Source organism: Canis lupus, chromosome 34, assembly GCF_011100685.1.
Source record: "Canis lupus familiaris isolate Mischka breed German Shepherd chromosome 34, alternate assembly UU_Cfam_GSD_1.0, whole genome shotgun sequence".
In the NCBI taxonomy this organism is placed as follows: Eukaryota; Metazoa; Chordata; class Mammalia; order Carnivora; family Canidae; genus Canis; species Canis lupus.
The window spans coordinates 4,198,170-4,214,285 of NC_049255.1; the positions used below are offsets into that span (position 1 = coordinate 4,198,170).

The 16,116-nt window shown below is 48.7% G+C and overlaps 2 protein-coding genes across 6 annotated transcripts in view; one reads left to right on the forward strand and one right to left on the reverse strand.

The window, feature by feature from the left end:
* Positions 1–1,965: 1,965 nt before the first annotated feature.
* CCT5 (chaperonin containing TCP1 subunit 5) lies at positions 1,966–15,165 on the reverse strand. The gene is made up of 12 exons (XM_038583330.1): positions 15,021–15,165; positions 14,576–14,927; positions 12,249–12,309; positions 11,591–11,755; positions 9,913–10,111; positions 8,114–8,306; positions 7,884–8,033; positions 5,500–5,619; positions 4,650–4,835; positions 3,918–4,055; positions 3,266–3,446; positions 1,966–2,245 (listed from the first exon to the last, which is right to left on the reverse strand). Exons 2-12 carry the CDS (start codon positions 14,678–14,680, stop codon positions 2,118–2,120), a joined length of 1,626 nt encoding a protein of 541 aa, XP_038439258.1. The 5' UTR covers positions 14,681–14,927; positions 15,021–15,165; the 3' UTR covers positions 1,966–2,117.
* Positions 14,973–16,116, forward strand: part of ATPSCKMT (ATP synthase c subunit lysine N-methyltransferase) — a 198,507-nt gene continuing 197,363 nt past the window's right edge. For 2 of the 5 annotated variants that reach the window (XR_005383666.1, XR_005383667.1), the window contains exon 1: positions 14,974–15,161. Coding sequence is in view for 2 of the 5 variants with exons in the window: in XM_038583332.1 (XP_038439260.1) it covers positions 15,146–15,161 (16 nt within the window). In the remaining 3 variants the exon portion in view is untranslated. Of the gene's footprint in view, positions 15,162–16,116 lie in introns of all 5 variants that reach the window. The other 3 variants (XR_005383665.1, XM_038583332.1, XM_038583331.1) reach the window with 3 other exon arrangements.

The window sequence follows — 16,116 nt, forward strand, 5'->3', positions numbered from 1 at the left end:
ACAGATGTTGGTCGGTCGAAGCACAGGGACTGATCCTGCACTTTGTGAGGAAGCTCTCTGGGACTGTGTGGCCATCAGGAGAAACGCTGGTGTCAGGTGGAAAGTTAACAGCTGAAGGCAAAACACACGTGTCCCACCCCCGCACTCCTGGTGTCATGGGTCCCAATCTGGGCTACTGAGACTCCAGAGCTTCTCCATCTGACAGAAGACTGGTTTCTTTTACCCAGTGTCCTAATGTCCATTACAGTGCTGAAATAAAGGTTCTTGGTACTATGTATATAGAACTTGACAAGAGAATTGTAACCAGAGTAAAAAGCTCACGCTGCCTTGGAGAGGTCCTTACCTGAAGCAAAATCAGAAGTCTGTGAAACATCTCTAGTTTTCCTGTTCATGGGCCACGTGGTTTCTCTCAACCCCCAATGCCGCTGGGAACACGCGAGGCCCATGTTGGGAGACGGGTGGTTTCGTGGCTTTTCTCATGCAGTCCTGAACCCCTTCAGGCAGGACCGGTCCACAGCAAGCCGCTGTGCTGTCTGCAGGCTGGAGTAAGCCCTTGTAAGCAGGGTCTGTAGGACTGGACCCCAGATCTAGAACCGACGCACCTGGACGCTGTGCCAAGCCTAGCAGTACAGGTGATAATAGTGCAGGATACATTTGAAAATGAAACAGACCAGGTTCTATGTGCAGGTTTGTTTTTTCATCTGTTCCTGATAGAGCGTGTGAACACGCAGGTGGGGAGGGGCAGAGGCAGAAGCAGAGTCCCCGCTGAGCAGGGCACCTGGCAAAGGACTCGAACTCAAGACCCTTGGATCCTGACCTGAGCCAAAGGCACATGTTTACTGACTGAGCCACCCAGGCAGCCCAGCATTCAGGAAGTTTTAAGCTTTCAAAACTGGACTGGCTATTCCACAACATTCTACAGAATAGCTAAGCCGCAGGAGCCTCACACTTCACCAAACCACCAGTGCGGTCACAGAGAAGCAATGAGGACCCTGGCAGGACTCATTACCATCCAGGTTCACAGAAGCAAACTCTGAATGGTCAGAGGTTGACGTGGACAGCAACAATTCACCTAATTATAATCATTGGGCTAGTCCTGTCAGCAAATTCTCTCCCCTGAAGGCACTCAAACTCTATCACGATTCTCCAGAAAAATGAATCTAGAGAACCATGCATAGGGCACAACAGTGTTGAGAATGAGCAGACCCGGGAGCCAGACCACCTGGGTTTGACCCAACTCTGCTGCTCAGTGGCCAGGAGGTGGGAGCAGACGACAGGTCTCCTGGAAGCTATGAGAGAACGTCCTCCCAGGGTGGTGAGAGCAGCATTAGGGTCCAGCTCACGCCCAGAACAAGGCCTGCTCAAGGGCTGCGTCACGTTAGCCCATCACCTGAGGAAGGAAAACAGGTCTACCCACGCAGTGATGAAACCTTTCCTTCCACTCAACCCATTCCAACCTCCACTTGTTTTCTCGTTGAAGGAGGCCCCAGCTGGGCCCTGAGCCCACCTGGCCTCTGGGCATGATGGCTGTCTGGGGAGGGCCTGGGGGAATCTGTGAAGCCGGGATGCACGCTGGCCTCAGCCCTCCTGATCCACGCTCCCCATGCGGCTGTACCCTAGGAGCACTGAGGACACCCTGCAACCTCGTGTGGCTTCCCACACTCTTCTCAGACGTGTCTCTACGATCAAAGCAACCATCTATTCAGAGGTGCAGCATTTGAGTATGTTATAGGATCAAGCCCATAGTCATCCAATAAATCTTGAGAACTCAAATGTTTAAGCTGTTGAAAGTACCCACATATTAAAAAAAAAAGATCCGCTCAAACCCCTTAAGGCATTTGATCAGTACAGTCGGGTGTTTCTTGAACAGGAGATAACAGTTGTTTAAAGGGATGACTTTAATGGAATGAATACAAAAGCTTCTGAGGTAGCACCCCCACCACTGAACATCTCTGAACAAGTAAAACCATGGTTACCAAACAGCTATTTTTATTTACTGTCACATCTACAGTGTCTGAAAAAGGACAGTAATAAATAACTGCAGATGCGTCACAGGACATCCCTTTATTCAGTCACAGCAGTGGGTCTTACTACTACATCTTATTCTCCAGTTTTCCTTATTCTTCAGATTCCCCAGGCTTCCGGATGTCATCAATCTTCAGAATCATTCTAACCATTTGTGTTGCAAGAGAGATCTGCTGCTTTTTGCCAATCAGAGTTTCTATGACATGTTGCTGCTTCATATCTGGAAAACACAGATTATCCTAAATGTATTTATTATTCATAATTTTGCTCTCATTTATACAATCATGCCAAAACTTAAAAAAACCAATCTACAAGAATCCCTCAGTCCCAGCTACAATTTCAGAGGAACAGGACTGAACCCAGGGGCCAGAAAGCTGTGGGAGGCAGGGACCTCTCTTCAATGACAAGCTCAAGTGCTGGGCGACTAGCTAAAGGCCTCCAGAGACCTCTCACCCACAAAAAGTAGTCACTAATAACATCATTTAGTAAGGCCAAAATAAGTGAAAAAACCGGACTATACCTGAAATTCAAATAATTCCAAAGGCCTAAAAATTATAAAGTTCAGTAGAACCAGGCATTCAAGTAAAAAAAAAAAAAAAAAAAATTAAACATTTGTCTGATGAAGAGTTACTGCTGTTATTAAAATCCCTGGCCATGAACTAAAGCCCAGAGCACAGCTGCCATTCTAAGCGAAAGCACAAATCCTGATCCCGTGGTCGGGGAGAAGTGTCAAACTCTGGGCACACCCGAGTACAGCTATCACCGACACCACCGTCCAACAAGCCCCAGCTAGGCCAGCCTTTAAACTACGTGAGCGGCTGCAGCACAGCACAGAGGAGAACACTCCATGATTTGGGGACATGACCCCAGAAGCAGCTGAGTGGGAGAAGTCCATTTCAGAGCTGCTTCCCATGATGCCCAGAACCTACCTGACAGACATCTGTGTAAAAAAAGATAGGAATGATTTTCTAAAAACCAAAGATTAAAATGGAAGCCATCTTTGGTATGAAACAGCACATTGTAGTTTAGTCATTAAAATGGGGCTATGTTGCCAGGACTAGCAGACTAGCCAACTCCTAAGGTAATAAAACATTCTAACATTCAGGATCTGAATATCTTAAGTGCATAAGTATTTAAAAAGACAGAAGATGCTCCCACAACGCACTACACACAGTATAGCCAGTACGAAATCACTCAATATGAACCAAACAGAGCCCTCCAAGTTGTGACAGCGCCTCACCATTTGTACCCTTGTGCAAACAGTCAATCCCAAGAGCAGGGTTCATCTCCTTCACTTGTCTGGCTCGGACCTCGGTCATAGTCTGGATGGGATTCATGCCACTGTTTTCGGAAAGGGCCATGGGGATGACCTCCAGGGCATCAGCAAAAGCACGCATGGCATACTGCTCCAAGGTTGGGCACTAGAAGGGTATAGGGTTATGGTTAGTGTGCTGTGCAAAAAACAATTAGCCAGCAAACTTGGAAATGTAGTTAAATCACATCCTTTGAAAACCTAACTCATGAAGAATTCTAAGAATAGGTTAATTTTTAATCAGAATATTTAAATGTCACCACACAGTGAGGAAAAGGTATACATGTGAGAGAAGTCTCAAATCAGCTATTTTGTTATCATATTCAATTAACTTTAAACTTCAAACAACATAACAACACCGCAGAGTTACTGTCAAGGCTGGAATGGCCGAGAATGCCAGTATTTGGTAACTTGTACCTGAGTATGTGGGTGAGACCCACAGACCAGGCGCTGGTCACCCACAGCTATGGTGCCTTGTTTACGTGAGTCCAGGTTCCCCCGCCTTTGCTCTCAGCACCACTGCCTCACCCACCCCAGTCCAGAAATGCCTTAGTCTGTCATGAGCCCCCACAGGCCTTACCTTGTCTGCCTCTTGGCTAACTGCCAAGGCACAGGCTATCTCAGCAGCGCCTCCGCCATACACCACACGGTTATCACGGATGAGGTTCCGGATGACGCACAGGGCATCGTGAAGGGATCGCTTTGCTTCCTCGATGATCTAAGGGAAGACAGCTTTGCCTAAATTACTGTTATCACAATCTGTTTTAGAGTCAAAGACTCCTACCCCCCCCACCCCCCGCCCCAATTAAAACTGTGCTGGTTAAGAACAAATGGAGATAACAGGCCAGAACATTCATTACCAGGTGGTTTCTATCTTTACCACCCCCCTTTTCTCTGTAATGTAGTTAAAACCAGGCAGAGGCAGCCAGGGACTCATTCTGGGTGTGACACACAACCAAGGGAAGGGGCCAACAAACCCGAAGCTGACCAAGAACCTCACGAGTGTAACAGAGCAGGATGCACTAAGTATCCATTCTCCAACAAGGGAGACGTTACCAGCGGTTATGTCCTTAGGCCCTAACTTTCACCAAAGCGACTCAGAGGCCAGGGTGCCTTGCAGAATTAATATTAGGTTGTGGTCTTTGGTTATTTTACAATACAGTTTGGAAAAAACAAAAACAAAAACAAAAACCAACAAACCCCAAAACCCCCAAACACACCCATCAAGTATATCTCAGTTAAATATGTTATGGACAAAGCAAATCAGATACCAAGAGCAGAACAAATACCGGACAAAGAAGCAGATTCTCACCATCTTATTTCCTCCTCTGATGAAAACGGTCACAGCCCTGGAGTTCTTACATTGCTCAATGACCAGCATTTTGTCCTTAGTTGTCCCAAAGGAGATCTCTTTTACGAGCCCAGCAAAGCCCAGCTTCTCAGAAGTGAGTTCTGAGAACCGTGGGACGATCCGTCCTCCCGTCGCGATGGCGATCAGCTAGGTGGGGTGGGTCAGGTGGAAAAGGGAAGAGGACACTGGTGAACCCCAATCTTTCTACTTTAGACCGCAGATGAGCTAAGCTCCACCTAGGACCACCTGCTGCATGCAAGTGCTAACCCACACCAGCCCCAAATGGCAAGGTCAACCCCAAAGCCACGTCCAATCAGCATGCTTCTGGAGAGGTGGTGTCGGGTCTGGCCCCATTACCCTGCAACACTCCCCATGGCTCTTAACTTCCTCTACCGACTGGACTGAGCCGTGTGCAGCGGCCTCTCACCAAACCTTGGTGGCAGTGAGGACCAGGGGCCGTGTAAGTCTGGACATGACCACACCTTGCCAGCATGTGGCTGACACAGAAGTAGGCAAGACAGGTCTTCCTGCCTCAGAGAGCCAAGTGGGATGACATATGGAAAGCACTTCTAAGTACCCTGGAACACCCGAAATACACTGCACTTTTGTTAGAAAAAAATAAATTTTTACAAATAAAGATTTCAGCACTTTTCTGTCTCCCCACTCCTCTTCCTCTAGTCTATGGAGCCTGGGCACAACGAGGTTACTGAAGGTGAGTGCTATCACAGCAGCCCTCCCGCCCCCCCATATGCACAGGCATCAGTAGGCTCAGCGCCTGCATTCAGAGCACTCTTCACACGGAGCTTCCTACCTCTATTTCAGGTCCTCCTACCCAGCGAACTGCAGGCAGGTTATTCTGAAGAAGTAAATGATTTGCTTCATCGTCGAAGCCCCATTGGCAAATAGCTAGGTTAGCCCCCGTTTCTTTAATCTGGGGAAAAAAAGGCCAATCATGTTAATAAAAGTGTCCCCTGTGCTCGGAAGATGGGATGCACAGTGGGGTGTTTAAGGGGGCGCGTTAAAACAGAAAAGAAGAAACACCCAAGGGTCTACTTTCTGTCAGGCCCAAATTCCAAATAATGAACAGGTACCAATGGGAATCACCTGAAAATTTTTTTTAAAGAATTATTTGAGAGACAGAAAGAGCATGCAGGCACAAGCACAGGAGGGGAGGAGAGAGACCTCAAGTGGACTCAGAGCCCAACACGACCCCGACATCAAGACCTGAACCCAAATCAAGATGGATACTCAACTGAGCCCCCCAGGCGCCCCTAGAACACCTCAGTTTGTAAACTAAGTTGTAAGAGTCAGTAATTCACACTGAACCCTGTGGTTACAGTGAAATAAAAACAAAGACTTGTCAACAAGGCTTAGCACACACCGGGTCCCAGGGTGACAGCGGGGTCTCACCACAAATACCCTTGAGACAATTTCATTCATGTGTTTAACAGAAGCAGCATCTTTGATACACGTCTCTCAACGTGGTTTACTCTCCACTCTCCCGAGTGAGCTATCCTCTGTGGATTAACAGGAGAGGCCCCCAGAGCCGATCCCGACGCTCACCCCTGCAAATGGCTCAGCCACCTGTCCCGGGAAGGCAACCATGACCCAAACTGTCTGTGCATCTCGCCCTCGGCGGTCGCCTGTGGTAGCCGGGTCACACCCCACTGTCCATTACTCCACTGTCTGCACCCAGGCCTCTTCAGTCTTCCATACTGGCTCTCTGAACTCTGTCTGTGAGCAGCCCACTCAATCTGGCACTGCTTCTGGCACATTCCTGCTGTGAACAGCCTGTCCCCTGAAACCAACTTGCCTCAGTTCTCTCTCCTCAAATGGTTAGTTTTTCCCTCCCATGTGCTCAAAATAGGAGGGGTCCTTCTCGGTCCTCACAGCTACTGTCAACATTCCTCTTTGGGCCATTCTCATTTAGAATGTTAGCATCTAGTCCTATTGTTCCCAGGACCCGGTACATCCACCAACACGATCCATCCAACTCCTTTGGCCTGTTAGTTCCTGCCATCTTCTGGCCCAGAGCACCTCGGCTGGCATTTCCACGGCAGCCTTGTAGCCCAGATAATGGGTTTGTATTTACAAACTCCTGCCAGCACACTCCACGCTCTCATTCTTGCTATTCCCTGCATATGCCAACCATGTGTTGCTTCAGGACCTTTGCATATACTGCCCATGGCCACCTTACCTCAGCCTGGAATGCTCTTCACAGATACACAGCTCTCTCACTTAAGTCTCTGGCCACATGTCACTGCCTTAGAGAGGCCTTCTTTTCCTTTTTAAAAAGACTTTACTAAAGAGGCTTTCTTCAACCACTGTCCTGAATAGAGCCCCACCCACTTTCTCCTTATTCTGTGCCTCAAGATCAAGAGCTCTGCTTTATTCCTTGCTGTGTCTCAAGTACTTATGACAGTGCCTACAGATCGTGTAGGAATAAATGAATACAACTACTCCTGTGAAGACAGACATCAAGATAAGTTTCTAATCTGTTATGTTTTAAGGTAAGTTATGTTTTAATCGATACCATGTTCATGGAGTGCTGATGCTGTAAATTCCCAAGGGCAGAGTTCCAAAGAGGAGCCACTGTCAGGGTATGCATGCGCAAAATATTAACAGCCAGAGAAGAGACAGGTGTTTATAATACTTTGACTTGTAAGAACAATGAGTTAGAATTACTATAATTGCATTCTAGTTTAATTCTTGTTATTCAGAAAAAATAAATTCTTATTACTCAGTAACTCTTTTCCCTACAGGTTGTATTTAGATGTCTGGAACACATGCTAGTGCTAAAGCTATGTTGGAAGTCAGGTCCAAACCCTGGGCAAACCCTGGGCATACTAGCTTAGAGGGGTCCAAGGAAAACAAGTGTTGTAAAATCAAAAGCACAGCATAAAGTAACCAGTCCACTCTTTTAGGCACTGTACGCACTTACCATTTTAAGACAAAATCAGATTTCTTTCCTCCTTAAGCCTTTCTGTGCCCTTTGTTTTCTTCTGTCAACATTTATTACTTTTATAACTCAAAAGTGAAATAAGGCAGCTCATACTGTTAACACGTTTTCTGTAGTCACATAACGAAGTACTGAGACAATTTAGGTAGCACCATGTGTTATTATCATCCACAGATCTACAGCTAACTGTATCCCTTGAGAGCCTAAATTTTACTAAGAGCTACAGTAAGACTTACTTGTTGAATCATTTCTTCAAACTTCTCTTTTTCGTATTTCTGAAGAGCTTTATAATCTTCTACTGAGGTCACATCCAGCTTATGCTTGGTCTTTGGTTTTGGTGGTTCAAATGGACACGTGAGGATTGCAATCTTAGCATTTTCTACTTGCTGTGAGGAGAAAGAAAACCCTTAGTAAGTTGGTGAATTTAAGAATGAAAAAAGTTTGAGGTTGAAAGGCACAGACTTACTTTTGGCATCTGTGGATGACTGAAATCCTTGTCCACGATCACACCCTTAATGAGTTTAGTGTCTTCCAGCCTCCCGCCCACTTTGCCTTCCACTTTGATTAGCTCAAAGTCAACGTCTCTACGCTGCATGTCGGCTACGGTGAGGACTGCATTCACGGCGATCTCAGCCATCTGCCGGTGACAGCTGTTAACCCTGGTGAAAACAGAACAAACCTTTCACATTCCTTGACGACTGCTGTAACCAAAGCAGGGCATGTAATAGGACGTGGTAACTCATATACTTCATAAAGCTAAGGATGCTCAGTGTGCAGAGAGCTATGCCACCAGAACTTGCACTTTCAGCAAGGGGCAGGACTTCTCAATCTGGGATCCATGGACCCCAAAGAGAACTGTACTGGGGATGGAGAAAAAAAAAAATCACATCTTGTTTAAATGAGGTGCAGCACTTAGAAGCAAGAAGCCTTGACAGGGCTGCACCTTTTCAAGAACTTCCATCAACATCAGTTACAGATTGGGGAGGAGGGAGCGGTGGCATTATCTTTTTTTGAAACCTTAGAAACATTTGAACAGATTGCTCAATAAAATTACTTTGGTTCTGGAAAAACTGCAGGGAAATTTAGTACTTCAAACACAATGCCTGAAATCCCAAGTCAGTTTAGAGAAAAGATAACCACGACACTCTAAAAGTGTTATTAAATCCTAACTAAGGGATTTATGGTATTTTGTTTTATGCTGAATATATTTGGCCATATATTAGTTGTTCCAAACATTTTTTGTAGTAAAGACCTATGCGTCCTTGGATTTTATAAAGACCTGCAAAGAAAGCAAGGTCAATTTATAAAGCTCTAACAACATGAGATTTGTTGTTGTCATTTCACCTAAGGGTAACACTTTCCTTCCAGAACAGCACTCTACTTGTGAGAGGCCATTCCTCTAGACAGCTAATCTCAGCACCTGTACAACAGGAGGCACCCAGCACACTCGAGCACAGCACTGCAGTAGAGGTCTCTCCTTGGGGGAAAGGGAGCAACAATTTTTGTTGCATTCCTCCTGACATCTGAGTCAAGACTATGTCTTTCTTTTTGCTAAAACTACCACACATACAAATTAAAAATTAAGACATTTCTTACGCTGATCTTGATTCAAAATAATCAGTGTAATAAAGCACCTCAGGCTTGATTTTTATGCTACATCACAGCAAGAACCAGTAAATCTCTATTATTGTTCAAATAAGTGTGTCTCTTGGCAGAGGCTGCTTTGAGTCTCCAGGGGACAGGAACTGTGTCTTTGTGCTCTCAAGACAGGCAGCAGGCCTGATAAATAGCAGGCATTATGCAGATGCTGAAAACACCCAATGTAAGTCAATTTGAGGACTGTCCCTTCTTACTAAATTAAAATTCTGGACCAGTAACTTGCTTGTTCAGTAAGTGGAAAGTGGAACCCCTAACCCCAAATGGCTTCCCAGCAAAGAAATGGTAAGAAGTGTGTTGAAAGTTAACATTCCTCAAGTAGGACCATTTTCTGCTTGATTTCTAACACCACCTAACCTGTTAAATGAAAGAACTGTATCCCTTACATATACTGTGGTGAGGATATAATACCCAAACCTAGAACTTCAGTTTCCAACTAAAACAGACACACGTAGCTAGACCTGTATTAAAAACAAAGCAAACCAAAAAGCAGTGCACGGAGCCAGTAGGAGGCTCCCAGCGGCCCTCTGAAAGGATGCCGTTAGTAACAGGCACACATGTTCTGCTTCCTCTACAAGTGCTAACAGTGGCACTCTACTGTCCACGTACACTTTGGAGCCCAGTGTGGTCTTTGCAGTCTGAATCAGGGGCTCAGTGTCCTTTATGTCAACAAGGACACTATCGCTGATCTTGTCCAGGTGCTCAATAGCGATGCGGGCGGCCTGTTCGTAGCCGTCGGCGATCCTGATCGGGTGAATGCCTCGGTCTAGCAGCTGCTCGGCTTCCTCCAGCAGGGCACCAGCCAGAACTGCAGACAGGAGAGTGCAGGAGCAGATATCAGGAGAATGCTAAAGCTTATGTGATCAATACAAATTAGAGGCTACCCTAGAAAGATGAAGGTTCTGGAACAAAGGTAAAGGTATCTTGGAGGCTGAGTGATTTCTTAAAAGAGAGCCTCTAGTTCTGCTTTTAGCAAAGATCAAATACCTCACCCCTTATAAATGGGTGTTTAGCTCTCAGTGATAGACAGAATGTAACCGAATAAAATGTAAAAACATTTTTCTAAGGGCAAAAACTTCATGTGTCTCCCAGGTCAAGAGTTTTCTTTTTTTGTTAAGGAATCTACATCCAACATGGGCCTCGAATTTACAACCTCAAGGTCAAGAGTCACACGCTCTATGAAGTGAGCCAGTCAAGTACTCCTCCCAGGCCAGGGATTTCTATTCAAATTTATGTTGGTGGTAAAAGGATTCAAGAATGTATTTATGATTTATCTTCCTCACCATCTTCCTTCCTCTGAAGTTTTAGACCCATAAAGAGGAACACTACTATTTGCTTTAATACTGCTATACTCCAAGCACACCCACAACAGTGCTTGGTACCCAGTAATTGTTGAATAAAAAGGAATTCAAATCTCATCTGCAGAAAAGATAATAACATTAAAGCCTTCTACCTTCAACTTAAATATTTCTGACCTTCAGAAAAAATGCAATGGTAAAATGAAGAGTTTATTTATTTACTAACACCATTTTGCCACATTGGTTTTCTCTACAAATGCGCACATGTATTCTATTCAACTACATGAGAGTCAGTTGTAGAAATCCTAATACATCACCCCTAAGTACCTTGGCATATGGCTCCTAAATACAACAGCATTCTCCTACAGCATTATAATATAACTGTCATGCTCAGGAAACTTAACAGGGCACTACTCTGATATGGATAATCCAAATATCCTCCCATGTATCCCAAACATCCCTTACAGTTAAAAAAACAAAAAACACCCACATTAAATCAAGTGTCATGCATTATAGCTGGGTGCCATTTTTCTTTCGCTTCCTTGATTTAGATTTAGTCGTTTGATTGATTTAGAATAGTTGTTGAACTCTCCCTCAAATCCTTCTTGTTCTTCCAGAAGGACTTTTGGGCTTTGTATTGAGCATTCAGCTTGGATTTGCATGACTGGTCTCCTCATGACTGGATTTTTTTTTTTTAAAGATTTTATTTATTCATGAGAGACGAGGTGGGGGGGGGGGTGGTGGAGAGAGAGAGACACAGAGAGAGAGGCAGAGACACAGGCAGAGGGAGAAGCAGGCTCCACGCAGGGGGCCTAATGTGGGACTTGATCCCGGGTCTCCAGGAATATGCCCTGGGCCGAAGGCAGACACTAAACCGCTGAGCCACCCAGGGATCCCTATGACCAGATTCAGAGTCAACATTCTTGGTGTGTGTGTGATTTTTAACTAACACCTCTGAAACAAGGTATCAGCCTATTTTGCTTTCTTACCAACCACCCCTGTGGTCCCATCTCCAATTTCATCATCCTGTGATTTGGACAGTTCAACCATCAGCTTGGCAATCTGGTGATCGACGTCCATCATGCTTAGAATGGTGGCACCGTCATTCGTTACTGTCACATCGCCATCCTTGTCCACCATCATTTTATCAAGTCCTAAAAAGATGGCAATGTTTACCATGGCATTAAGCAAAAGAACAAAAATAAAATCTGTACCAAGAACTTAAAAAAAAAAAAAGACCTCGAGCTACTTCTTATTTACAGAACTCATACATAAGAGTACCCACGTGCACTCTTTTAGTTTGGTGACTACAAAGCAAGACACCAGAAGCAATCTGAAGGGTGAAAGCCAGAGAAATGGGGGAACAAAAGGAGCATCACTAAGTGTAGTATTAATCATAACAAAGGACAACTATGATTTGCAAAATGCTCATGAAATGATGTGAAGAGGGAGAAAAAAACCCTGACCTAAAACTATCTGCACTTACGATTATAAACATGTCGAAAGCCTGGAGTACATCATACAAGTTTGTTAGTGTTGGGGGCCTAGTATGCCTCCTGCTCCCCATTCCAACTTTAAAAAAAAGGGTTGTATCTACTGTCTATAATTGATTAACACTCATCAAAACACACAATGTTAGCCTCTTACCATTTGGTCCAAGTGATGTTCTCATTGTATTTGCTACAGCTTTTGCTGCCATGATATGAGACTAAAAAATGAAACAAACAAAAAAACAAATGTTCAACTTACATGCAATTTTAATAATTAAAAGCATCTGATTGTTATAAAATTTAATCATATACTTTGCCTTCTCTAGAAGCTTCTACATCTAAGAGGCAACACACTAAAGAAGTGCGGTAACCTTCACAACTACATCTTTACTAGACCATTCTTACGTAAAAGAACCAGAACCTGGTACTTTAACTCAGCACTTCTAAGAGGCAGGTTCTCTAACCCGCCCCCATTTTACAGCTGAGAGCACAGGCAGTCCAAGCGGACAGGCCTTGCGAGACCACTCTGCAATGCTAACTTTATGTGATGAGTCTGATGTGCGTATATAGCAACCTGAACTATCCGGCTAAAGTGCACTGCAGAGACGTACCCCTCTCTGACCCGGCCCAGCCAATACAGGACCTGTATGTGAAAGTCATCCTTGCTTGTCATGTGCGAAGGGTATCAGTACAGTAACAGACTCTTGCAAGCATCCTCTCCTGTTTGCACATAGAATCAGGCTCATCCCTCCACATGTTTCCTTTGCTCCTAGTCTTGCTGTCGCCAACCTGACCTGGACCCACGGCGCCCTACAGAGGTCCAGGGTCTCTGATCTCACTTCCTACTGTTTAGATTCACTTGACATCCAGCTACCTCATCCATCTTCCTCAAACGTGTTACCTGCCAGTCGGCAAAGCTTCAGGGACTCCCTAGTGCCTCAACACTGAAGTCTGAAGGCTTAGGCGTCTTCTTCAATGCCCTCCACAATCTGAGAGCTAGTTCCTTCCCACTGCTGATGGGCCATGCTTGTTCCCCAAGTATGGTCTCCCATCCCTGTAGTAAGGGCCACAGGAGGCTCTCCACTCATCAAAACCCTGACCAACTGTCAAAGCAGTTCAAACACACAGGTTCTGTGAAGCCCTCCTCAGCACTCCATCTGGCAGGTAAGGAAAGACACAAACTTCCCGGATCCGTGAAAATGGTGGTAACCATTAAATCACACATTGATGGATCTGTCTGCATAATGGACTTTTAAAAGGATAATCACCACAGATCAGCAGTTCTTAACCATGGACGATTTTGTCCCTCAGGAGGTAGCCGGCAACGTGGACAGCTGTCTTTGGTTCTAACAAATGGGGCCGGGGCTGCTCTTGGCACGGATGGAGTGGGTAGAGGCCCGGATGCCGCGCACCGACCCGCACAATGACTGGGCCCCCAAATAGTAACAATGCCAATGCTGAGAACTCTGGCTCTAGACCACTGCTCCCGAGTCCGCCAGAGGCGGGCTGGAATCACGGCCCCAGTCTCCATGAACTATGAACCCTGAAGCAGATTCTTAACCTCAGGGCCAGGTTTCCAACTCCGTAAGAGAATACCCATCTCAGCACGAGGGTGACAGAGGAGCAGAGCACACGGTGGCAGGGAAGGGCACAGCTGGCGCAGAGGCCGCCGTACACACCACGATGCCACGCGGTCCTCCCGCTGACTGCCCTAGAGAAGCGCACCGGCCCCGCGGACAAAGGAGCTTCAGAGACGCGGGGCGGCGGGTCCTAAGGCCAACAGCGAGGGGGCTGCACGGGGTCTTCGCTCGTTTAAGACACCAGCCGAGAGAGGGCCCGTCCTCACACCTCCCCCTGCCTCTTCTGTTCAGATGCCCTCCTCACCGGGACTGCGCCCCCCAGACCCGCCTGCTCGCACAGCTGTGCCCTACACGTCCTCCCGGGGCCAACACGCCGACCGCCGCGTTCCACAACTTCCAGCTGCGGGCAGCGGCGGGCCTTGAAGCAGGCTGCGCGCTCCCTCCCCGACGACGCGCCTGCCTCTGCCGCCCCCGCCCCCGCCCCCGCAGGCTGCCCGCGGCACACTCGAGGCAGGGACCCCCCCCGCACCGCTGGCCCCACCCGACGGGGCTGCAGCCGCACGCCGCCTGCCGGACCCCGCGTCACGGTCCTGCGTGGCCGCCTTCCCTCTGGCGGGGTCGGCCGACGAGCAGGGGCTGCAGAAGCGCTCGGGGGCGGGCGCGCCGCCCAAACACCCAAGTGCGCCCCCAACGCAGGAGGGCGCGCGCGGCTCCTCCCGGCCCCCACGCGGGGGCTGCGGGCTCGTACGCCGGCCTCGCCCGAGCTCGGAGAGCGGAGCGCAGGGCCCCGGGGCGCAGCGGGGCCCGACCCTCCCGGGAGCACATGGCGGAGCCGCTCCCAGCCGCGCGCAGGCGCAGACCCCGGCCGCCTCCCTCGAGCCTCCGCCCGCGGCCGGCCCGTTACCTTGAGGGCCTCGAGCCCCATAAGACGAGACTTGCGATCCTGATCCTTGATGATGAGAAAAGGACGCCCATATTCATCGAAGGCGAGGGTCCCGACCGACGCCATGGTGCCGCCGCGGCGCTTACTTTCCCCAACCGGCGGAGACCGCTCCGGAACCGAGCACACGCCTTCCGCTCGCGGGAGGGCGCAACAGTGCGCGCAGGCGCAGTCCGCGCCGCCTGAGACTTATTTTTCACTCGAGACTAGTTTGACGCTGGACAGTACCTTCTGGAATCAGAGGCCTTAGGAAACTTCTATCATTCGGGAAGCTGTGGGGGGGGGGACTTCGAAGACACGGGCGGGAACCTCAAACCTACAAGTCGAGAGTACATGGAACTCATTGGCCAGAGCTGTTCAGTTGACGGCTTCTAGGTAGTGCGTCCCAACGAGGAACTCGTCTACTTACTGCGTTACTTTCTCCCTCCGTCCCACCCCGGCTCCGAGCAGGTGGTAGAACCCACTTCCGGATTTCCGCCCTTCCCTCCTCCCGCGCACTCCCCCCTCGGGACGCAAGACGCAGGAAATCTCGCGATGGCGAGAGGAGGCGGTGAGGCGGCGGGCGCGGCGGGCGGCTGGGGCGGCTGGGGCGGCTGGGGCGGCTGGGGCGGCGGGCGCCCCGTCGGGTGGCGCTCGGCGGTGCAGGTCGGGCCTCCCGGGAGGGAGCGGGAGCCGCGGTCCGCTCCCCTGAAAGTCGGAGCCTGCAGCGGCTCACACCGGGGGGACCGGCGCGGCCTGGCCGGGGCTCCGCGGGCGGGACTCCGCCGCCGGTGCGTCGTTCCGTGCCCGCAGAAGTGGCGGGAGTATCCCCCCTGCGGAGCCCCCGGTGCAGGGAGGCCGGTGCCGGCCCCGAGCAGGTTCGGCTGAGGCGTCCGTTAAAGCTGGCCCGGCTTCCCGCGGACAGCCCGGCCCCTCGGGCGACGTGGTGGCGCCGGGAGGCGCGCGGATGCCGACTCCGGAGGACCCTGTCCTCCAAACCCCTTTCGCCTCCTCTCTTTTTTTTTCTTTTCTTTTCTTTAATACCTGTAGGCTTTTGTTGGAGTTCGATTTGCCGGCACGGACTGTAACGCCCAGTGCGCGTCCCGACACTGCCCCCTCGTGCCCGTCACCCGGTCGTTCGCCGCGTTTCTTTCCAGGACGCTGATGGTGACCTGATAGTTGACAGGCTTGGCTTCGGCCATAAAAAGGGATGCAGTACAGTTGGCCCTTGAACAACCTGGGGGCTGCGGGTGCCGGCGCGGGCAGACCTGTGCGGCGGAAAATGCATGTATGGCTTGGCTCCCCCACAACTTTACCAAGACCTGCTGTTGCTGGGAAGCCAGTTGGCATATTTTGTGTGTTATCCGTGTTACATACTGTATGCTTACGATAGCCCGAAAATACCTTAACATCATTAGGGAAAATATGTTTATGGTGCTGTATCAAAATAATCACGTTCCAGTGGACCTGTGCAGCTCAAACCGGTGTTGCTCAAGGGGCTCCTGTGCTGCCCCGTGGATCTTGAA